The 24,425-nt window shown below is 43.8% G+C and overlaps 1 protein-coding gene across 1 annotated transcript in view; it reads left to right on the plus strand.

Annotated features, from left to right (window-relative positions):
- The window catches only part of CD109 (CD109 molecule), a 307,708-nt gene that overhangs the window by 117,497 nt on the left and 165,786 nt on the right, over positions 1–24,425 (plus strand). The window contains exons 7-9 of the mRNA XM_044289633.1: positions 22,628–22,667; positions 22,778–22,862; positions 24,155–24,251. Coding sequence (XP_044145568.1) covers positions 22,628–22,667; positions 22,778–22,862; positions 24,155–24,251 — 222 coding nt within the window. The remainder of the gene's footprint in view (positions 1–22,627; positions 22,668–22,777; positions 22,863–24,154; positions 24,252–24,425) is intronic.

The raw sequence follows: 24,425 nt of genomic DNA on the forward strand, positions 1-24,425 counted from the left end.
AGATGTCCTGGTAAATTGCGGTATTCACAGTTGCTTTGGAGAAAATTGGACCCGCTCTTCGTGTTCCTGACACTGCGCACTAAACACCATATTTCTGGTTGTGAAGTGGTGTTTCGTGAGTCAAACATGGATTTTCAGCAGACCAGTACCTTGTATTGTGGGAATGTATATGACGTGATAAATGAAACCAAGCTTCGTCCATCATGAAGTACAGCAATGGGTTTAAATGCCTGTCAGCAATCGCAGTCAGCAACCAAGTCCTGCACACATGTTATTTGGTACAGTGTCAGGTTCAGAATTTTCAGCAGTTGCTGACACGTCACGTAGGGCTACTTGCAATCCAATGCTGAATCAATGGAGGTTTTGGTTTCTTCATGTTTGCAACAAACCCAGTTTGATGGCATTTCTGAACCAGACTCTGAATACAAGCTTTATATGCTGGTTATGTTCCTGGCTACTTGTCGGCAAAGGTCTGTTGCGTTTCCTTAATCAATCTGCTTCACACATAGCCTTCCACAATTATTATTAGCTGTTCTGGGGAGAACACCATCTTTTTGACACAGCAGGCCACTTTTATCAAACTGAATAATAAATCAGTCTTAGTTGCCCATGCTAACCAATCAGAGCTCAGCTTTCAGTTGAGACAGGGCTCTGGAAAAATGAAGGCTGAGCTCTGATTGGTTGCTATGCAGATTTACTATAAGTTTGATTTGGAGATATTGGAGGTGGACTACTTTTTTGTAGGCCACTTTGTATAATATAATAATAGTGTGAAAATGATACTATGGGTTTGTTCTTTTCATGGACGCCAGATGGCAGTATAGGCAAATGAAAATAATGAATACGGTAATACTGTAGATCATCATCACTTAGTGTAGTTTACTATTACTGATGGATATGTTAACCCATGAACATCTGCTTTAAGGGCTTTTATGCTATGTGTTTAGGGGACTTCTTCTAATGTGCTGCTATCATGTCAAGGACCCCTTGTCCAGAAATTCAGACTTGTCTCTTGTGGGGAGTTAGGTCATTTGCATGACATATTTTAGAGATATAAAGCACTAAGTTTTTCACTTAAAACAGATAGGATTAATGTGGTGAAAGGACCCTTTTAACTCCTTAGTGACCAGTTTGTTTTTAACCTTAATAATCAGACAATTTTTTTTCATTTTTTCACAGTCCCTCTCCAAGAGCTATAACATTTTTATTTTCCCATCTACATAGTCATATGAGGGCTTGTTTTTTGTGGGACAAGTTATAGTTTTTAATAGTGCTACTTTTGGATATTCATAACTTACTGATTAACTTGTATTAACTCTTTTTAGGAGGAAGAAGGGAAAAACAGCAAAACTGCCATTTTTACATGTTTTGCAGTATAAATTTAGCAGCGTTCATTATTCGGCATAAGCAACACAATAACTTTACTCAGTGGGTCAGTACAATTATAGCAATACCCAATACATATCTCTTCTAAAGTACATTGCACTATTCCTGTATGTCAATGCCATACTGACATCTATCAGTAGGCTGCTCCAGAAAGGGGCACGCTAGAGGCAGGCCTTCACTAGAGTCCACTCCTTCTGTAACAGCTTACTGTACATGCCAGGGGCGCTATTTTGAAATGGCCCGGATCAGTTTTGCTGCCTGTCTTGGCCGTTAGAGTAGGACACCAAGGGGTTAAGGTCTAAAATACGTACGGTTTTATGAGGTTAAGTGGTAAGTAAAGTGTGTCCCTTTTCTTGACCTAGCATGGATTGAAATTTAAATTAGCCCTCCCATCTTGATATCTAGATTCTGCATGAATTCTGCAAAAATTGCACTGTGCCTTGTCAATGTTACATTTTACTTCCACATACTCTGTGCCCCCCCCCCCCCCCCCGTAAAACGCACCTAGTTGATCAGTTAGGATCTCAACTGCGGAAGCAATGGACATCCACTATTATCCCACCACCCTTGTGTTTGGCTGTGGGATTCGCGGTTACTCAGTATGTACCCCAGGCGTCACTCTCAGTCTTAGGCGGAGAGTTTGGGGTAACAAAATCATTTACCGCTATCCATCCAATTAGTTTTACTGATGGCAAGGGGGGACTCCCAGAATTACAGGAGTCACAAGTTAGTATAAGCTAGTGCAGAGTTCAGAGTTAGCATCTAGTATGCAATAGCTTCAGAGTTAGTATATAGCATGTCCTCAGTTTAGTATTTAGTATGCCATAGGTTCAGAGTTAGTATAGCATGTCCACAGTTTGGTATATACTATGCAGTAGGTTTAGGGTTAGTATAGCATGTCCTCAGTTTAGTATATAGTATGCCATAGGTTCAGAGTTAGTGTAGCATGTCCACAGTTTGGTATATACCATGTAGTAGGTTCAGGGTTAGTATAGCATGTCCACAATTTAGTATATACTATGCAGTAGGTTCAGAGTTAGTATAGCATGTCCACAGTTTAGTATATACTATGCAGTAGGTTCAGAGTTAGTATAGCATGTCCACAGTTTAGTATATACTATGCAGTAGGTTCAGAGTTAGTATAGCATGTCCACGGTTTAGAGTTGAATTGGGAGTATCGCCTCACACCAGCAGTAACCACCCCACTCTGAGTTCCAGGACATTAATCAGAGCAGGTAACAGGCATATACTTGCGGTTAGTTGATCCTGGCTAGAAGCCTGTGGCAAGAAGGTAGACAGTCCTTCTCGAAGTTGTTAGGTATCCAGGTTTGGATATGTGGACAGAGTCCTCAGATGCAATGGAGCTAGCAGGGTGCGCACTCCATTAGTGGAACACCCTGCTTAGCACCTGTCTACTATTTAAGGCCCGGGCAGTAAGTGGGCGGAGTCACAGAAGGCCCGGCGGCCACTGCGTTCCACGCTGGAGCGCAAGCCAGAGTAACAACACAGGCGGTCGCTGCGTTCCACGCTGGAACGCAAGCCAGCGTATCATCGCAGACGGCCGGTGCGTTCCACGCTGGAGCGCAAGCCAGCGTATCGTCACAGGGAGCCGCTGCGGTCCAGGCTGTATTGTTACACCCCCCTCCCCCAACACATTGAATACACAGTTCAATCTACAGGCAGCATGTTATAGAGAAGGATGAGCCAATAATCTTTATCTACAGCTTTTTGGGAAAAAGATTAAATCTAACATGTGTTTTATTCATTTAAATCACTGATCCTTTTGATCTTTGGGTGGTCCTAATCTGTAAATGATAGCCTTCCCTGCATGAGTGTGCATACATAGCTGTCAGGTTTAGAAAAGATGGAAGATGCACTCCTTTAGGGCGAGGTGCAGTGGCATAAGGGTGAGACCCAAATATAGTCAATATGAATGAAAGCACCCACTCTTAAGGTAGTATGCAAAGGTAGATTTAATTTTGTTCCTTAATACCATTCAGAATTTAATCAAAAGGATTACTTCCCGCTAGACCGGGGAAGAGATCCCAGTATTCTAGCGTCCTCCACGTGGGACGCCACCGCTCAGACACCCACTTTTCCTTTCATCAGCGATGATTTGATAAAGGTCTATCTGACCGATACGTCCTCAAGCAATCGCAATGTTAAATACTTCATCTATCACACGTGGAGATTTGTTTATATTTTGATATTTTTGACTTTTTTCTTTTTTCTTATTTCGAAGTAATCCTTTTGATTAAATTTCTGAGATACATACCTGTATGGTATTAAGGAATATCAAAATTAAATCTACATAGCTGTCAATCACTGAATAGCACCACCCATTGGACTCCTACGCATAAAAAGAGCACAGATTCATATAAGTAAAATACAAGTTATAGTGAATGTTTTCCCAAAAATCTATATATTAATCTGCTCAGCTCCTCCTGCTGTGTGAAATGCTGCCTGCAGATTGAACTGCATTTTCAATGCGACAGGTTTCCTTTAAGTACATGTAATGTATATACTCTGTAGGAAAGGCTTTGAGGGGTTGCCATTTTCTATTACTCTACTAGGTAGTCCTGAGTTTATGGGGATGGGGGGGGGGGGGCAGTTTATCATTATCCAGATCAGACAGCACCTGGCATGTCTATGCTTTACATGGTTTTCAACTTGAACTCTGAAACTCCTGTAGTGGTGTTGCAGGGAAATGGAACGTTTTTTGCCAGTTTACCCCTTAGATTACAGCTAATCACAGAGGTTCCCAGCAGAGGCACAACATAGGATCTGTTTATTATCAGGGAACCATTCTTACAAAACAGAATATTTAAAGTGGAGAATCCATCCATAATTCACACTCCATCTAACACGTTTTCAGTCTGCCATCCCATTAACCCTTTGAGGACCATAAGATTACCGTCATCAATATAAAAATAATTATATTTTTTTCCATTTAAGAATGTATTTGAACAATAAATAAAACCATTTCCACACTTGTGTCATTTTTGGGGAGGAGTTATGACACGGGACAAATGTGACCTTTTACATTACTTTCTATGGAAGGCCAAAAGAAGCTAAATTTTTTTGTTACAGCAACTGAAGTTCGTAAACTTCAGTTGCTGTAACTAAGCCATTTCATGAAATAACTGCCAAAAAGCTAGATCCATTTGTTGATAAGAACTAATATTTTGACTTAAACAAAAAAAAAAAAGTATTTTAAGTTCTTAATCAGACGATACAGGCAATTAAAAGCATGGGACAAATAGGTCCCTTGGTCCTCAAAGGGTTAACCATCTAGTCTCCCTTAACATCTATATTGGCCACCCTGCCTATATTGATATCTCAGCTCCCTAAAATTTGTGAATAGCACGTTTTATGGTGTGAACCTAGTAATTCGTTTTGTGTCAATCTTTTTACTTGGTTGCATTAGAAATACTTATAGGGCTCATTCTCAAATGATATACTGTATGATAATGTTATCAATAGCGTATCAATAATGCTAATACTAAAGCTGTTTTGTATTGTTTTGTTTTTCTTTTGGACACCAGGTGGCAGTAAAGGCAAACTTGAAAATAATAGAGCATCATTATGTCATGGCGGGGAAAATACTAGTCGTGCCATGATTTATAGCTTAAGTCAGGGATCAGCAACCTTCGGCCCTCCAGATGCTATGAAACTAGAACTCCCAGCATGCAAACATGCTCTGCTTTTCTCACAACTCCCATAGAAGTGAATGGAGCATTCTGGGAATTGTAGTTTCAAAACAGCTGGAGTGCTGGAGGTTGCTGATCTTTAAATTCTTTTTGCTCACCCTATAAGGATAGCATTTATTATCAGTCATACAGATTCTGCAATAACTCCAGATACTTTGGTTTTCTGCCACACTGCAGAGCAGGGGCTGACTGGCAACTTTTGGCCCAGGGGGCAAGTAACACCCAGAGGCCCACTGAGCCCCCCTCCTGCTTTCCCATTTCCCCTGCCTCCTCCTGACCCCCCCCCCCCCTTGCCACTTTCGTCAGCCATGTAAATTACAACACAGTAAAACAAAATAAACTAGGCATGCTCCGATATATCGGCCGCCGAAACATATCAGCCGAAAATTGCATTTTTGGTATAATGCCGAAAGTGTCATTTTCTGGCTGATACAGTGTTGCATCCGTGTATTCTCTCCTCCCCGCTGGGCGCTGCTCGCTGCTCTGTGTCCCCCCCATGACACTTGATGACTTTTGCAGGAGAAACTGTATATTGTGTGGCACAGTGTAGGCTATATGTGTATAACATAAACATATTTTATTTGAAAACTTACAGTTACTTGACCCTTGGGGATCTCGGACGCCACTTCCACACTTTGGTCGGGGGCTCGGCGGAGCTGATGTTGTGTTTTATCCTAATGAGAAAGATTTCATAATAAGGATTTGGAGAAGGGGCAGAGGGATAGCGGAGCAGGGAGAGGCTGGTGCTGCTACTAGGGGGTCATACCATGGGGGAGTAATAAAACCCACCATAATGCCCCCCCCCAGTAGAAATAATTTTCCTTATGATAGACAGTGCACAAAATACCCCCTTGTAATATCCCCAGTTGAGCTAATGTCCCCATAGTGCCCCCTATAATGTGCTAGTAGCCAGATAGGGCCCCCTATAATGTGCCAGTAGCCATATAGGGCCCCCCTATAATGTGCCAGTAGCCAGATAGGGCCCCCCTATAATGTGCCAGTAGCCAGATAGAGCCCACCTATAATGTGCCAGTAGCCATAGGCCCCCTCCACTATAATGTGCCAGTACCCAGAGAGGGCCCCCCTATAATGTGCCAGTAGCCATAGGCCCCCCTATAATGTGCCAGTAGCCATAGCCCCCCCACTAATGTGCCAGTAGCCATAGCCCCCCACTAATGTGCCAGTAGCCATAGCCCCCCCACTAATGTGCCAGTAGCCATAGCCCCCCCACTAATGTGCCAGTAGCCATAGCCCCCCCACTAATGTGCCAGTAGCCATAGCCCCCCCACTAATGTGCCAGTAGCCATAGCCCCCCCACTAATGTGCCAGTAGCCATAGCCCCCCCACTAATGTGCCAGTAGCCACATAGGGCCCCCCTATAATGTGCCAGTAGCCACATAGGGCCCCCCTATAATGTGCCAGTAGCCATAGGCCCCCCATAATGTGCCAGTAGCCATAGGCCCCCCATAATGTACCAGTAGCCATAGGCCCCCCATAATGTGCCAGTAGCCATAGGGCCCCCATAATCTGCCATCAGCCCATAGTCCCCCTATAATCTGCCATCAGCCCATAGTCCCCCTAGAATCTGCCATCAGCCCATAGTCCCCCTATAATCTGCCAGTAGCCATAGGCCCCCCTATAATGTGCCAGTAGCCATAGCCCCCCCCATATAATGTGCAAGTAGCCATAGCCCCCCCTATAATGTGCCAGTAGCCATAGGCCCCCCTATAATCTGCCAGTAGCCATAGCCCCCCTATAATCTGCCAGTAGCCATAGGCCCCCCATAATGTGCCAGTAGCCATAGGTCCCCCATAATGTGCCAGTAGCCATAGGTCCTTCATAATGTGCCAGTACCCATAGCCCCCCCATAATGTGCCAGTAGCCATAGGCCCCCATAATGTGCCAGTAGCCATAGGTCCCCCATAATGTGCCAGTACCCATAGCCCCCCCATAATGTGCCAGTAGCCATAGGCCCCCATATAATCTGCCAGTAGCCATAGGCCCCCCACTAATGTGCCAGTAGCCAGATAGGGCCCCCCACTAATGTGCCAGGAGTAGCCAGATAGGGGCCCCCCTATAATGTGCCAGGAGTAGCCACTAGCCAGATTGTGCCCCCCACCCCCCCTCATAAAGTGCCAGGCCCAGGGCCAGTAGCCAGATAGGGACAGAAATAAAGAAGAAAAAAAAAAATGTCAGTCAGACTTATACTTACCTCCCTGCTTCTCTGGAATACTCCGGTCCCGCCTCCAGCCAGCACAGATCTAATCACTTTACGGCAGCGCAGCGGCTCAGTCAGGCCGCAGGACCGGCGCAGGTGGCGCGATGACGTCATCGCGCCGATGACGTCATCGCGCCGCCTGCGCCGGTCCGGCGGCCTGTCTGATAGGCTGCCGGCAACACGCCTCCCCTGCTCCCCGTCTCCCTGGCTTAAAGTGGCAGTTCATTCCGGCCCGGCCGGCCGGCCAGCCGGGACAGCAAGCCAGGGAGGCCCGGGGGGCAATTGCCCCCCTGCCCCCCGGCCCAGTCCGCCCCTGCTGCAGAGGCATACATAAGAAGGGGTGTAACAAATAACAATACTGCGGAAGCATACACAGGCAGGGGTTGCTCCAGCCTACTAACGTAATCTATATGGTGATAGAACATTGACTGTATTTGTGTTATAACTCCTTATGTAATACAAATAAAATAAAAAACTGTCTTACCCAAGACAAAGCCACTTTAATTACACAAAATAAACCTGTAGGACAAAGTTTGTAATATACTTACTGTTCTGAAGCTGCCTGTATTGGCCTCCCGTGCATCTATCACATGATGCTGTTCTTCTGAAAATCCAGCCTCCACTGGAGTTGCATCCTTTGCCTGGTTTCTAGCCAGGACTGAGATGGAACATAATTTTATCTATGGATGGGACCAGAACTATTTGTCTACCTGTGCAAGTGCAAACTCCCCCAAACAACTCATCTGGACATAGAGTATGCAATTACATTGTTCTGTGCAGATAAGGAGGTTTTGCAGGACCCACTAACTAGGGTTGAGCGAATCCGAACTGTAAAGTTCGGATTCGTACCGAACTTTAGGATTTTTAAACCCCGGACCCGAACCCGAACATTTCAGTAAAAGTTCGGGTTCGGTGTTCTGCGCTTTCTTGGCGCTTTTTGAAAGGCTGCACAGCAGCCAATCAACAAGCGGTTAACTGTCTGACCTTAGAAGCCATCACAGCCATGCCTACTAATTGCATGGCTGTGATTGGCCAGAGCAGCATGTGACCCAGGCTCTATATAAGCTTGAGTCAGGTAGCGCTGCACGTCACTCTGCTGTTACAAGTGGAGGGAGAGGATGCTGCTGGACTTGTGATTTCAGGGAGAGAATAGGAGAGAATCTAACTCAGTGATCTACAGAGAAAAAGTTGTGTGGGTGCAGGGCACAATCGTTTTACCCTGCCCTGAGCCCATTGACCAAAAAAAAAACACTTTTATAATTCTGTTAGTTAGGTGGGCGCCGGCGGCGGCCATTTTATGCAAGCTCAGTGCACCAGCACTGCACTTGAGCTTTTGGGACATTGCAATTCACCATTTTTTTGGGCAATCTACAACATCTGGATTAGTCAGTGTTCCATTTAAGCTAGAAATACACCCATCATTTTCTGGGGTTTGAAAAACACAAATTTATTAGTAAAAAAACTGTATTTTCCTGATCTGCAAGTGTTAAATTCAAGTTAAATATATACAGCATTCATATTCTGTTAGCAAAAGAACATTTATTTTTGGCAATCTACAACATCTGGATTAGTCAGTGTGCAATGTAAGCTAGAAATACACCCATCATTTTCTGGGGTTTTAAAAACACACTTTTTTGTCAAAAAACAGTATTTTCCTGATCTGCAAGTGTTAAATTCAAGTTTAATATATATACAGCTTTCATATTCTGTTACCAAAAAAAAAACTTTTTTGACAATCTACAACATCTGGATTAGTCAGTGTGCAATTTAAGCTAGGAATACACCCATCATTTTCTGTGTAAATAAATGATGTAAATGTACATAAATAAAAGAAATTATACATATTAGGTATTACATCGTCCGTTATTAGTTGCTCTATAAAAATATCACATGACCTAACCCCTCAGGTGAATACCGTAAAAAAATAAAAATAAAAACGGTGTAAAAAAAGCCATTTTTTGTCACCTTACATCACAAAAAGTACAACAGCAAGCATTCAAAAAGGCGTTTGCCCACCAAAATAGTACAAATCTAACCGTCACCTCATCCCGCAAAAAATGAGCCCCTACTTGAGACAATCGCCCAAAAAATAAAAAAACTATGGTTCAGAATATGGAGACACTAAAACATTTTTGGGGTTTAAAAAAAGCTGTTATTGTGTAAAACTTACATAAATAAAAAAGTATACATATTAGGTATCGCCGCGTCCGTATGAACCGGCTCTACAAAAATATCACATGACCTAACCCCTCAGATGAACATTGTAAAAAATGTAAAATAAAAACTGTGCTTACATCCCCTTACATCACAAAAATTGTAATAGCAAGCGAATAGCAAAATAGTACAAATCTAACCGTCATCTCATCCCGCAAAAATTATTCCCTGTTTCAAAAATGAAATCATTGTGTAAAACTTAAATAAATAAAAAAAAGTATACATATTAGGTATCACAGCGTCCATAATAAGTTGCTCTATAAAAATATCACATGACCTATCCCCTCAGGTGAATACCGTAAAAAAAAATAAAAAAAAACGGTGTAAAAAAAGCTATTTTTTGTCACCTTACTTCACAAAAAGTGTAATAGCAAGCGATCAAAAAGTCACACGCACCCCAAAATAGTGCCAATAAAACCGTCATCTCATCCCGCAAAAATCATACCTTACCCAAGGTAATTGCCCAAAAACTGAAAAAATTATGGCTTTATACCTGGTACTATAAAAAAAATTACATTTTAGGGTGAAATTCACCAATTTTGGTGTGTAAAGTACCACTGCTATACCTAGTAGACCGGTAAAAAAAAAAAAAAATATATATAAATTGTCAGTTACATTTTCTGGTGAAATTAACAAACTTTGGGGTGTATAGTACCACTGCTATACTTAGTAGACAGGTTAAACAAAAAAAAATTGTTAGTTATATATTCTGGTGAAATGTAACAATTTTTGGGTGTGATGTACCACTGCTATACCTAGTAGACAGGTTAAAATAAAAATAAAAATAGTCAGTTACATTTTCCAGTGAAATTCACCAATTTTTGGGTGTAATATACCCCTCCTCTACCTATTTGACAACTTAATAAATTTAAATAATTCTTCTGTTACATTCTTGGGTTGACATTATACAATTTTAGACGTGAATAAACACCTGCTATGCATAGGTGACAGGGAATAAAATTTAATATATTATTCAGTAATGAATGCGTGCCACATCCTTTCATTCAATGCTTAAACTTTGAAAAGTTTTCACACTTTTATGCTTTAATAATTTCTCTCATATTTCAACTCTATAATTTTAAATTTGAAAAAATGAATCCTCCCTTGGATGTGGTCTCTCTTTCTCACGCTCCCTCTCTTGCCTGGAACCCTGATTCCCCGCCACCCGTGATCACCATGGTAGGCGCATAAAAGAACATCGAAAGTTGATAGAGCAGATATCAAATTGGATCGTGAACATCACGGGGACATGCGACATGGTGGGGCAGTAAGTGTGCACACGCCTACATGAACTGACTGACAGGGGTCAGCCCCTGCAACTTCTGGGTCTCCGAATTGGGCACATGGCCTGAGCTTGCACTTTACCCCTTGGAGGTGCTGGCCCGCCCTGCAGCCAGGGTATTGTCTGAACATGTGTTTAGCATGACTGGAGGGGGTTATCACAGGTTATATTTCCCAATGTTTTGGGGTGTACCCTAATTAAAAAAAATACAAATACATTTAAAACCAAAAATAAGTGTAGGCTACCTCCTCCTCCACCGCCGCTTCCACCTACATCACCACATCCACCTCCTCTTCAACCTCCTACTCCATATGGACCTGTTCCTCCTGGATCAAGATTATTATTTTTTATTTTTACATATTTTATGTTATTTTAAGTCATTTCCCTATCTACATTTGTTTGCAGAGCACTTGCCATGCTCTTAACCACATTTTGACGACATTTACAGCCGTCTAGCCCTTTCCATGACATTTTTACAGACATTTTAGTGCTCAAAAGTTCGGGTCCCCATTGACTTCAATGGGGTCCGGTTTCAGGGTCAAGTTCGGGTCCCAAACTCGAACTTTTTTCCGAAGTTCGGCCGAACCCGTCCAACCCGAACATCCAGGTGTCCGCTCAACTCTAACTGTAACAAATGTGTTATTCTTTTTTCTGTTCAAAGTCTCTTTAGACTTTTTATTTATTTATTTATTTCTTGTTAATACAATTTTTCTTTATCCAGTCTCTCATTTTCTTGATCTTGTATTTTATCAGCTGAATTTGCGGATCTCCACGAATGTTATAAAATGGCCGCCTTCATTTTGTTTTAGAATGTGAGCAGGACTGGTGGCTTCCACTTGCAGAGCTGCTTAGGGGTGTAAGTTTATAAGGTAATGATTAGAGTTGAGCGAACACCTGAATGTTCGGGTTCGGGATCCGAACCCGATCCGAACTTCGTCCCGAACCCCATTGAAGTCAATGGGGACCCGAACTTTTCGGCACTAAAACGGCTGTAAAACAGCCCAGGAAAGGGCTAGAGGGCTGCAAAAGGCAGCAACATGTAGGTAAATCCCCTGCAAACAAATGTGGATAGGGAAATGAATTAAAATAAAAATTAAATAAATAAAAATTAACCAAAATCAATTGCAGAGAGGTCCCATAGCAGAGAATCTGGCTTCCCGTCACCCACCACTGGAACAGTCCATTCTCAGATATTTAGGCCCCGGCACCCAGGCAGAGGAGAGGGGTCCCGTAACAGACAATCTGGCTTCATGTCAGCAGAGAATCAGTCTTCATGTCATAGCAGAGAATCAGGCTTCACGTCACCCACCACTGCAACAGTCCATTTTCATAAATTTAGGCCCAGCACCCAGGCAGAGGAGAGAGGTCCCGTAACAGACAATCTGGCTTCATGTCAGCAGAGAATTAGTCTGCATGTCATAGCAGAGAATCAGGCTTCACGTCAGCCACCAATGCAACAGTCCATTGTCAGATATTTAGGCCCAGCACCCAGGCAGAGGAGAGAGGTCCCGTAACAGAGGATCTGGCTTCATGTCAGCAGAGAATCAGTCTTCATGTCATAGCAGAGAATCAGGCTTCACGTCACCCACCACTGTAAGAGTCCATTTTCATAAATTTAGGCCCAGCACCCAGTCAGAGGAGAGAGGTCCCGTAACAGACAATCTGGCTTCATGTCAGCAGAGAATCAGTCTGCATGTCATAGCAGAGAATCAGGCTTCACGTCACCCACCACTGCAACAGTCCATTTTCATAAATTTAGGCCCAGCACCCAGGCAGAGGAGAGAGGTCCCGTAACAGACAATCTGGCTTCATGTCAGCAGAGAATTAGTCTGCATGTCATAGCAGAGAATCAGGCTTCACGTCAGCCACCAATGCAACAGTCCATTGTCAGATATTTAGGCCCAGCACCCAGGCAGAGGAGAGAGGTCCCGTAACAGAGGATCTGGCTTCATGTCAGCAGAGAATCAGTCTTTATATCATAGCAGAGAATCAGGCTTCACGTCACCCACCACTGCAACAGTCCATTTTCATAAATTTAGGCCCAGCACCCAGGCAGAGGAGAGAGGTCCCGTAACAGACAATCTGGCTTCATGTCAGCAGAGAATTAGTCTGCATGTCATAGCAGAGAATCAGGCTTCACGTCACCCACCACTGTAAGAGTCCATTTTCATAAATTTAGGCCCAGCACCCAGGCAGAGGAGAGAGGTCCCGTAACAGACAATCTGGCTTCATGTCAGCAGAGAATTAGTCTGCATGTCATAGCAGAGAATGAGGCTTCACGTCAGCCACCACTGCAACAGTCCATTGGCATATATTTAGGCCCAGCACACAGGCAGAGGAGAGAGGTCCCGTAACAGAGGATCTGGCTTCATGTCAGCAGAGAATCAGTCTGCATGTCATAGCAGAAAATCAGGCTTCACGTCAGCCACCACTGCAACAGTCCATTGTCAGATATTTAGGCCCAGCACCCAGGCAGAGGAGAGAGGTCCCGTAACAGAGGATCTGGCTTCATGTCAGCAGAGAATTAGTCTGCATGTCATAGCAGAGAATCAGGCTTCACGTCACCCAACATTGGAACAGTCCATTGGCATATATTTAGGCCCTGGCACCCAGACAGAGGAGAGGTTTATTCAACTTTGGGTAGCTTCGCAATATAATGGTAAAATGAAAATAAAAATAGGATTGAATGAAGAAGTGCCCTGGAGTCCAATAATATATGGTTAAGGGGAGGTAGTTAATGTCTAATCTGGACAAGGGACGGACAGGTCCTGTGGGATCCATGCCTGGTTCATTTTTATGAACGTCAGCTTGTCCACATTGGCTATAGACAGGCGGCTGCGTTTGTCTGTAATGACGCCCCCTGCCGTGCTGAATACACGTTCAGACAAAACGCTGGCCGCCGGGCAGGCCAGCACCTCCAAGGCATAAAAGGCTAGCTCTGGCCACGTGGACAATTTAGAGACCCAGAAGTTGAATGGGGCCGAACCATCAGTCAGTACGTGGAGGGGTGTGCACACGTACTGTTCCACCATGTTAGTGAAATGTTGCCTCCTGCTAACACGTTGCGTATCAGGTGGTGGTGCAGTTAGCTGTGGCGTGTTGACAAAAGTTTTCCACATCTCTGCCATGCTAACCCTGCCCTCAGAGGAGCTGGCCGTGACACAGCTGCCTTGGCGACCTCTTGCTCCTCCTCTGCCTTGGCCTTGGGCTTCCACTTGTTCCCCTGTGACATTTGGGAATGCTCTCAGTAGCGCGTCTACCAACGTGCGCTTGTACTCGCGCATCTTCCTATCACGCTCCAGTGCAGGAAGTAAGGTGGGCACATTGTCTTTGTAGCGTGGATCCAGCAGGGTGGCAACCCAGTAGTCCGCACAGGTTAAAATGTGGGCAACTCTGCTGTCGTTGCGCAGGCACTGCAGCATGTAGTCGCTCATGTGTGCCAGGCTGCCCAGGGGTAAGGACAAGCTGTCCTCTGTGGGAGGCGTATCGTCATCGTCCTGCCTTTCCCCCCAGCCACGCACCAGTGATGGACCCGAGCTGCGTTGGGTGCCACCCCGTTGTGACCATGCTTCATCCTCATCCTCCTCCACCTCCTCCTCATCCTCGTCCTCCTCGTCCTCCAGTAGTGGGCCCTGTCTGGCCACATTTGTACCTAGCCTCTGCTGTTGCCAAAAACCTCCCTCTGAGTCACTTCGAAGAGACTGGCCTGAAAGTGCTAAAAATGACCCCTCTTCCTCCTCCTCCTCCTCCTCCTCCTCCTCCTCCTGGGCCACCTCCTCTTGCATCATCGCCCTAAGTGTTTTCTCAAGGAGACATAGAAGTGGTATTGTAACGCTGATAACGGCGTCATCGCCACTGGCCATGTTGGTGGAGTACTCGAAACAGCGCAACAGGGCACACAGGTCTCGCATGGAGGCCCAGTCATTGGTGGTGAAGTGGTGCTGTTCTGTAGTGCGACTGACCCGTGCGTGCTGCAGCTGAAACTCCACTATGGCCTGCTGCTGCTCGCACAGTCTGTCCAGCATGTGCAAGGTGGAGTTCCACCTGGTGGGCACGTCGCATATGAGGCGGTGAGCGGGAAGGCCGAAGTTACGCTGTAGCGCAGACAGGCGAGCAGCAGCAGGATGTGAACGCCGGAAGCGCGAACAGACGGCCCGCACTTTATGCAGCAGCTCTGACATGTCGGGGTAGTTGTGAATGAACTTCTGCACCACCAAATTCAGCACATGCGCCAAGCAAGGGATGTGCGTCAAATTGGCTAGTCCCAGAGCTGCAACGAGATTTCACCCATTATCACACACCACCAGGCCGGGCTTGAGGCTCACCGGCAGCAACCACTCGTCGGTCTGTTGTTCTATACCCCGCCACAACTCCTGTGCGGTGTGGGGCCTGTCCCCCAAACATATGAGTTTCAGAATGGCCTGCTGACGTTTACCCCGGGCTGTGCTGAAGTTGGTGGTGAAGGTGTGTGGCTGACTGGATGAGCAGGTGGAAGAAGAGGAGGAGGAAGCCGAGAAGGAGGAGGTGGCAACAGGAGGCAAAGAATGTTGCCCTGCGATCCTTGGCGGCGGAAGGACGTGCGCTAAACAGCTCTCCGCCTGGGGCCCAGCTGCCACTACATTTACCCAGTGTGCAGTTAGGGAGATATAGCGTCCCTGGCTGTGCTTACTGGTCCACGTATCTGTGGTTAGGTGGACCTTGCTACAGATAGCGTTGCGCAGTGCACACTTGATTTTATCGGATACTTGGTTGTGCAGGGAAGGCACGGCTCTCTTGGAGAAGTAGTGGCGGCTGGGAACAACATACTGTGGGACAGCAAGCGACATGAGCTGTTTGAAGCTGTCTGTGTCCACCAGCCTAAATGACAGCATTTCATAGGCCAGTAGTTTAGAAATGCTGGCATTCAGGGCCAGGGATCGAGGGTGGCTAGGTGGGAATTTACGCTTTCTCTCAAATGTTTGTGAGATGGAGAGCTGAACGCTGCCGTGTGACATGGTTGAGACTCTTGGTGACGGAGGTGGTGGTGGTGTGTGTGGTACATCCCCTGTTTGCTGGGCGGCAGGTGCCAACGTTCCACCAGAGGCAGAGGAAGAGGCCGAGGCGGCAGCAGCAGAAGAGGTAGCAGGGCGAGCCTGAGTGACTTCCTTGGTTTTAAGGTGTTTACTCCACTGCAGTTCATGCTTTGCATGCAGGTGCCTGGTCATGCAGATTGTGCTCAGGTTCAGAACGTTAATGCCTCCCTTCAGGCTCTGATGGCACAGCGTGCAAACCACTCGGGTCTTGTCGTCAGCACATTGTTTGAAGAAGTGCCATGCCAGGGAACTCCTTGAAGCTGCCTTTGGGGTGCTCGGTCCCAGATGGCGGTGGTCAGTAGCAGGCGGAGTCTCTTGGCGGCGGGTGTTCTGCTTTTGCCCACTGCTCCCTCTTTTGCTACGCTGTTGGCTCGGTCTCACCACTGCCTCTTCCTCCGAACTGTGAAAGTCAGTGGCACGACCTTCATTCCATGTGGGGTCTAGGACCTCATCGTCCCCTGCATCGTCTTCCACCCAGTCTTGATCCCTGACCTCCTGTTCAGTCTGCACACTGCAGAAAGACGCAGCAGTTGGCACCTGTGTTTTGTCATCATCAGAGACATGCTGAGGTGGTATTCCCATGTCCTCATCATCAGGAAACATAAGTGGTTGTGCGTCAGTGCATTCTATGTCTTTCACCGCTGGGGAAGGGCTGGGTGGATGCCCTTGGGAAACCCTGCCAGCGGAGTCTTCAAACAGCATAAGAGACTGCTGCATAACTTGAGGCTGAGACAGTTTCCCTGGTATGCATGGGGGTGATGTGACAGACTGATGGGGTTGGTTTTCAGGCGCCATCTGTGCGCTTTCTGCAGAAGACTGGGTGGGAGATAATGTGAACGTGCTGGATCCACTGTCGGCCACCCAATTGACTAATGCCTTTACCTGCTCAGGCCTTACCATCCTTAGAACGGCATTGGGCCCCACCATATATCGCTGTAAATTCTGGCGGCTACTGGGACCTGAGGTAGTTGGTACACTAGGACGTGTGGATGTGGCAGAACGGCCACGTCCTCTCCCAGCACCAGAGGGTCCACTAACACCACCACGACCATGTCCACGTCCGCGTCCCTTACTAGATGTTTTCCTCATTGTTATGGTTCACCACAACAACAAAAATATTATTTGGCCCAATGTATTGTATTCAAATTCAGCGGGATATAAATTTGAGGCCTAGTATTTAGGCGCTGGGTGACCGGTATGGATTTAGTGACAGAATTAGACTTGGAAATGCACAGTAGCGTGTGTGTGAAGTTATTCTGAATGACCCTATGTGCACCTTGAATATTATATACCCTTTTAGGGATAGATTTCAAATAGCTCTGATATAGCAGAAACCACTAAATTATGAAATTGCTAAATTGGGAATTGTATTTCAACCCAGAACAAAAAATGTGCTTTGGCGGACACTAAATAACTTGCCCATCCACAACAGGACAGCGGTAACGACAGATTTAGCGGGATATAAATTTGAGGCCTAGTATTTAGGCGCTGGGTGACCGGTATGGATTTAGTGACAGAATTAGACTTGGAAATGCACAGTAGCGTGTGTGTGAAGTTATTCTGAATGACCCTATGTGCACCTTGAATATTATATACCCTTTTAGGGATAGATTTCAAATAGCTCTGATATAGCAGAAACCACTAAATTATGAAATTGCTAAATTGGGAATTGTATTTCAACCCAGAACAAAAAATGTGCTTTGGCGGACACTAAATAACTTGCCCATCCACAACAGGACAGCGGTAACGACAGATTTAGCGGGATATAAATTTGAGGCCTAGTATTTAGGCGCTGGGTGACCGGTATGGATTTAGTGACAGAATTAGACTGGGATATGGCCAAAAAATAACCACACTATTGCTGGTTAAATGCACTTGGTGTGACAGCTTGACCAACCACACTACTGAGGGTTGAATGCACTTGGTGACGGGCGCAGCTTGCCCCTGATGTAGTATATGGCCAAAAAATGAACAGACTATTGCTGGTTAAATGCACTTGGTGTGACAGCTTGACCAACCACACTACTGAGGGTTAAATGCACTTGGTGACGGTGAGCAGCTTGCCCCTGATGTAGTATATGGCCAAAAAATGAACAGACTATTGCTGGTTAAATGCACTTGGTGACGGGCGCAGCTTGCCCCTGATTTAGTATATGGCCAAAAAATTAACAGACTATTGCTGGTTAAATGCACTTGGTGTGACAGCTTCACCCTGATGTAGGCTTTAGCCAAAAAACAACCACACCATTGAGGGTTAAATGCACTTGGTGACAGGCGCAGCTTGCCCCTGATGTAGTATATGGCCAAAAAATAAACAGACTATTGCTGGTTAAATGCACTTGGTGTGACAGCTTCACCCTGATGTAGGCTTTAGCCAAAAAACAATCACACCATTGAGGGTTAAATGCACTTGGTGACAGGCGCAGCTTGCCCCTGATGTAGTATATGGCCAAAAAATAAACAGACTATTGCTGGTTAAATGCACTTGGTGTGACAGCTTCACCCTGATGTAGGCTTTAGCCAAAAAACAACCACACCATTGAGGGTTAAATGCACTTGGTCGCAGCTTGTGCTGGCGCACCACAAGACACAAAATGGCCGCCGATCACCCCAGAAAAAAGTGACTGACAAACGGTCTGGGCAGCCTAAAAACAGTGAGCAATTGAATTTCAGCAGCTCAATGATGCACAGCTGCAGATCGATCAGTTAATCAAGTCCTTTGGAGGAGTTAATCTGCCTAATCTCACCCTACTGTCGCAGCCGCAACCTCTCCCTACGCTAATCAGAGCAGAGTGACGGGTGGCGCTATGTGACTCCAGCTTAAATAGAGGCTGGGTCACATGGTGCTCTGGCCAATCACAGCCATGCCAATAGTAGGCATGGCTGTGACGGCCTCTTGGGGCAAGTAGTATGACGCTTCTTGATTGGCTGCTTTGCAGCCTTTCAAAAAGCGCCAAGAAAGCGTCACAAACGCGCCAAGAAAGCGACGAACACCGAACCCGAACCCGGACTTTTACGAAAATGTCCGGGTTCGGGTCCGTGTCACGGACACCCCTATACAGTTCGAGTTCGCTCATCCCTAGTAATGATGTGATCCTGCCTATGATATGCCATCATGGCTGAGCAGCATCACAGGAAAACTCATCAATATATAGTATATGCAAGTGCCAGCAGAGCGTAGTGTGTAGGGAGCCCTTCCCCCATTTCCCCCCAGGCAGGTCTGCAAGTGGAGGCAACCAGTCCTGCTTACATTCTAGGACAGGTTACTGGTGGCCATGTTAAATCATTCCAGGAGAATGTCATGTGCTGTATACATGCATGTGTTAGTGATCAGTAAAGAAAATGTATTTATCCTTTTGTAAGACTGATAAACTTTTGAGACTTTTATAGAACAGTTTTGAATATTTCTTTTGTTATGGTTGATAGTATACATCAAAAGACACTAGAGCAAAACAATTAACAGACGCCAGCTGACTTTGTTTTATGGATAAGGTTAAAGTCAGGTTAAAATAATTGGCAAAAGTCATAAATAGATGGAAAATGTGATGGCACACACCTTTTCCAAAATGTTAACAATTGGTAGCAGATGTGAAACTCTGAGAAATGACTGGATAGACAGCTTGAATTTGTTAAATGAGCTTTTTTTGCAACTCATTTTATCATCACCACATTTTTTTTAATTTTTACTATGTTTGTGGCCAACAATAGATTATAATACGATGGTTTGGCTGCCAGCCCACACTCTACAATACTTTATAAAAATTGTATTTTCATCAAGGCAAATTGCGACAAAACCAATGATACAGTACAAATGAATTGTGCAGTGATTCTGGGCCCCAACATTTAAGCACTTTGTGGTTTTATTGTGGGATTTTGCAGAGAATCATGTCAGAAAATGCAACAAAACTGCTTTATGCAAGACCTGCTGAAGGACCTTAAAATGATCTTGATCACAGAAGGGGGGGGGGGGGGCTGTATTTATTTAAGAGGTCCTGTCGAGATTCGTTTTTGAGTCTGTATTTGTTTAATGGGGCTCTGGGAACATTAAAGGCACAACCACACGGTCAGGTTTCTGCATTCAGTTTTGGAAACAAAAACCGGGAGTAAAGAAGAGAGGAGAAGTCGTATGTGTCCTTAAAGGGGTTGTCCTGCCATATATATTGATGACCTATTGTCAGGATGGGTCATCAATATCTGATCCAACACCCGGCATTCCCACCAATCAGCTGTTTGAAGAGGAGGTGACTCTCTATGTGAGCGCCACTTCCCGTTCATTACACTGCACTTCGTCTCAGAAGTATAGTGCAATGACACGTACTCGCTCCATTCACTTGACTGGAGCGAGTACTTGAAATTATACTATGCTGCTGCTCCACAGGAGATAATTTGTAGTGTAAAGACTAGGAAGCAGCTATCCTCAAAGAGCTTATCAGCGGGTGTGTCGGATGTCGAATCCCCACTGATCAGATATTGATGACCTTTCCTGACAATAGGTCATCAATATACAGTATATGGCAGGACAACCCCTTTAATGCTTTTTTACCTTTTATGATCCTCTCTTGATTTTGGCTACCAGAACCCTTAGGGAACACCCATATGGGGTGTACATGCTGTGATTTTCTGCTTAAGAATTGCAAACACTGTGTTTTATGCTTAGGTTCACACGGCAGATTTTTATACAGATTTTGGTTTGTTTTTTACACCAAAAGTCTTGTAGAGTCTGCTTAAATTCACACTTATTCACCTGATTTTCAGTCTACACTGTAGCTTTTCCTGCATCTCGATTGATAATCCGCATCTTTGAAAAAGCCCCATGTTCAAACGGATTTTGCATGAAAATTCCGATTTAAATCAATGGGAGGCTTAAAGACCAAATCAAAAATGGAAAACTGCCCAAAGAAGCCACGGTGGAAAGCACATGGAATTTTGATGTGGACTTTTAGCCAAAATTTTTAGCAAGCGACTATAACCTTGTGCACATTATTTTACAGGGGTAGCAAAGCGGATGAGATTCAAACAAATCTCATCCACACGCTGCATAAAAATTCTGTGCAGAATCCAAGTGGAAATTGACATGTGATGTACAGGGTGGGCCATTTATATGGATACACCTTAATAAAATGGGAATAGTTGGTGATATTAACTTCCTGTTTGTGGCACATTAGTATATGTGAGGGGGAAAACTTTTCAAGATGGGTGGTGACCATGGCGGCCATTTTGAAGTTGGCCATTTTGAATCCAACTTTTGTTTTTTCAATAGGAAGAGGGTCATGTGACACATTACATTTATTGGGAATTTCACAAGAAAAGCAATGGTGTGCTTGGTTTTAACGTAACTTTATTCTTTCATGAGTTATTTACAAGTTTCTGACCACTTATAAAATGTGTTCAATGTGCTGCCCATTGTGTTGGATTGTCAATGCAACCCTCTTCTCCCACGCTTCACACACTGATAGCAAAACCGCAGGAGAAATGCTAGCACAGGCTTCCAGTAGCCGTAGTTTCAGGTGCTGCACATCTCGTATTTTCACAGCATAGACAATTGCTGTGAAGATACGAGATGTGCAGCACCTGAAACTACGAATACTGGAAGCCTGTGCTAGCATTTCTCCTGCATTTCTCCTTCGTTGCATCCAATTATCACCTCATGTAGAAAGCGCTATGAATAATGTTGTTACCAGTGCTAATTTGTAGACAATTGTAACTGATTGTTGCCTTAGTGCAGGGGTGGGGAACCTTTTCGCTGCCGAGGGCCATTTGGATATTTGTAAGATTGTTCAGGGGCCATACAAAATTCTCAACTTAAAAATTTGACGGCTATATTTGGTAAAACATATAAGTGACTTAGGGGTAAGTTACAGAAATTGCGCTTCAATTAAAAAAATCTAGAGCCCTTGTTAAATTTTGATCTTTTGCTCCTTTTTGGAGTTTTCTTTTTTTCTCTTTCCCCTCTCCTTTTTTTTGTCCCTCCATTTGCACCCCATGTGCAAAGGGTGCAAAGGGAGGGACAAAAAAGGAGAGAAGAAAGAGAAAAAAGAAAACTCCAAAAGGGAGGAAAAGATCTAAATTTAACAGTATATAAGAAACATGTCATTAGTAGCCCTAACCTAGATTATCCATTCTCATGATTTCATGCAGTTTGTCTCCAAAATACAGGTTTTTGCCCTTTCCTCTTCTCCCTTCCTGTTTATATTATGTAGTGCATTATGTTATCATATTTCGATATATATCATATTTATGAGACATGACTCAGACTGTTATTGTGTTTTATGGGCCACGTTTGGTTCTAAGTTTTGAGTGTGTTATGACCTGCAAGCCAACAGTGTCATAAGGCTTTCTAGGTCCTTTTCCAGATTTCGGGACATTGATTTACTGCTTTTGTTGTATAACAAGTTTATACCATATATTTTACTGTATCTTAGCACTTGTTTTCTGTTTATTATTCAATACAAATTAAATAAAATGTTGAAAATAAACAATTATAGTAATTAAAGAGACAGCCAATCAAAAAAAAAAACCCATAGAAAACAAATACATCTGTGTTATCATGTGAACATAATTCTCAACAGGGAGATCCAACAGAACACATTCAATTATAATCCATTATATGTATTAATTAATAATAAATCATGTATGCGCCAATTGCTCAACATTTTACACAATGGAAAGATGCATGTGGTAAAGACAACTTAGACAGCCTGGTTAAAACTTTGGAATGTAACAAATCTTAATTTCTGTTTTGTAGCAACAACTTCATTATCAAACCTTTACTGTAACCCATTATGGTATGTACATGTCAATCATTATCATTTATTTTCTGGATACAAAATAATTGTTATCAAATATGAACGTATGAGATTCATTATGTTATAGCAATCTTTTATTTGCACTATAGTTTTACCAAAATTTGAACTTCTCCTGTCCACGCCAACACATCATTCAATGAAAACTGGTTTGTTAGAAGGTACAATCACTGCAAGGTAAGTTCTAGGTTTTTTCAGCACCATTAAATATGTCATGTGTACTCATATGAATAGATCACACTAATACTAGCCTCAATAGCACAATCCCTTTCCATTAGTCTAGTAATCATTTATAGACATTATAGAGGCTCTGAGACTCCAAATTGCTCAAGGTAGATTTCATATAAGATATGGTTGCCCAAATGGGACACAATAGATGCAAACTGCCATTTTCAATATGTACACTAAGAAATACTGTAGACTGTGTAGACAAATTCCAGCTTTCAGAGTTTTCAACTTTACAGAGAGTCCCCTCTTGGCTGCTATGTACGTTTCTATACCTCCAAAAAGAAATATGAAATACTAAGATTGAATTTCAAAAGAGCTCTCGGGGAAACGCCCCTTAACTCCTTTATTTACACCAAAACAAGTGTTGGGTAGTTAAAGTACAGTGTAATAAGACATTGTACCAATTGTTTTCATTATAATATAAATGCATGAATGTATTACAGATAAACACCATCCGAAATAGAGACTCAAAAGCAGAAAAAATGGCCATAACCTGTCTAAACATGGTTCTTTTGTTCTTCATAACCTTAAGTCACCTTATATTCCTACGAGGCATGCATCAAAAACTGCTCTTATGCCAAAATATAGTCAAATTGACTTTGTGTTCAACTAGCAAACACATACTTGTTTAATTGGAACTTGGCCTTAAGAACATAAGAAACTACAAGTGGAACTAACTTACTGTACATAAAATTGAGAAACACACTAATATGATAGATACTTTCACATAGCTGTCAGAAATTTGAATGTTATGGAATCTCAGGGAAATTGGATGAACATACTTGTGAACAGATATAATAAATAATTTAATGGGGTTTAATGGGATCCAAATATTGATGACCTATCCTCCATCTGATCTGTGGGGTCCAGCTACCAGGCACCACCACCATTGAACTGTTTGAAGATGATGAAGCCCATAAGTGAGCACTGCAGCCTAATCCTAGACTAGCGATATTCGGTTCATTGGTCACATGGCCTATGTGCAGCTTAGTTCCATTCAGGTAAACGGGCCTGGACTGCAATAACAACAGTGCTTGGTATTCTGTGAGGAGGCTGCAATACTGTAACAGACTCTTTAAACAGCTCATCAGTGGTGGTATCGGAAGTCAAACCCTAACGATTAGATATTAATGGTCTATGTTGAGGATAGGACATCAATATCCTACTACCAGAAAACCCCTGTAACAACTCTTTTTCCATTTATATAATTGTGCAGTGATTATACTTGGTTTGCATTGTAGATATACTTATGGGATGCCGGTAAAAGGAAAGCTTGCTATTACCTTACATTATAATACATTTCATCAGAAGAAAAACAATATAAGCAAGCAATATGAGGTAAGTCTACTTGTATATTACAGGTTGTTAAAATTCATTTTCTTAATTAATATATGCTTTGTAGCTTTGATAATGTGCCATCTAAAACTGTCAACTGTCACTATTTAGTGGTATCCAGGGGTCTAGCGGTAAGGTGCCACAGTCTCTACTCTCCATTGCTTTAGAGTAATTGTG

This window comes from Bufo gargarizans, chromosome 4 (genome assembly GCF_014858855.1).
Source record: "Bufo gargarizans isolate SCDJY-AF-19 chromosome 4, ASM1485885v1, whole genome shotgun sequence".
Classification (NCBI taxonomy): Eukaryota; Metazoa; Chordata; class Amphibia; order Anura; family Bufonidae; genus Bufo; species Bufo gargarizans.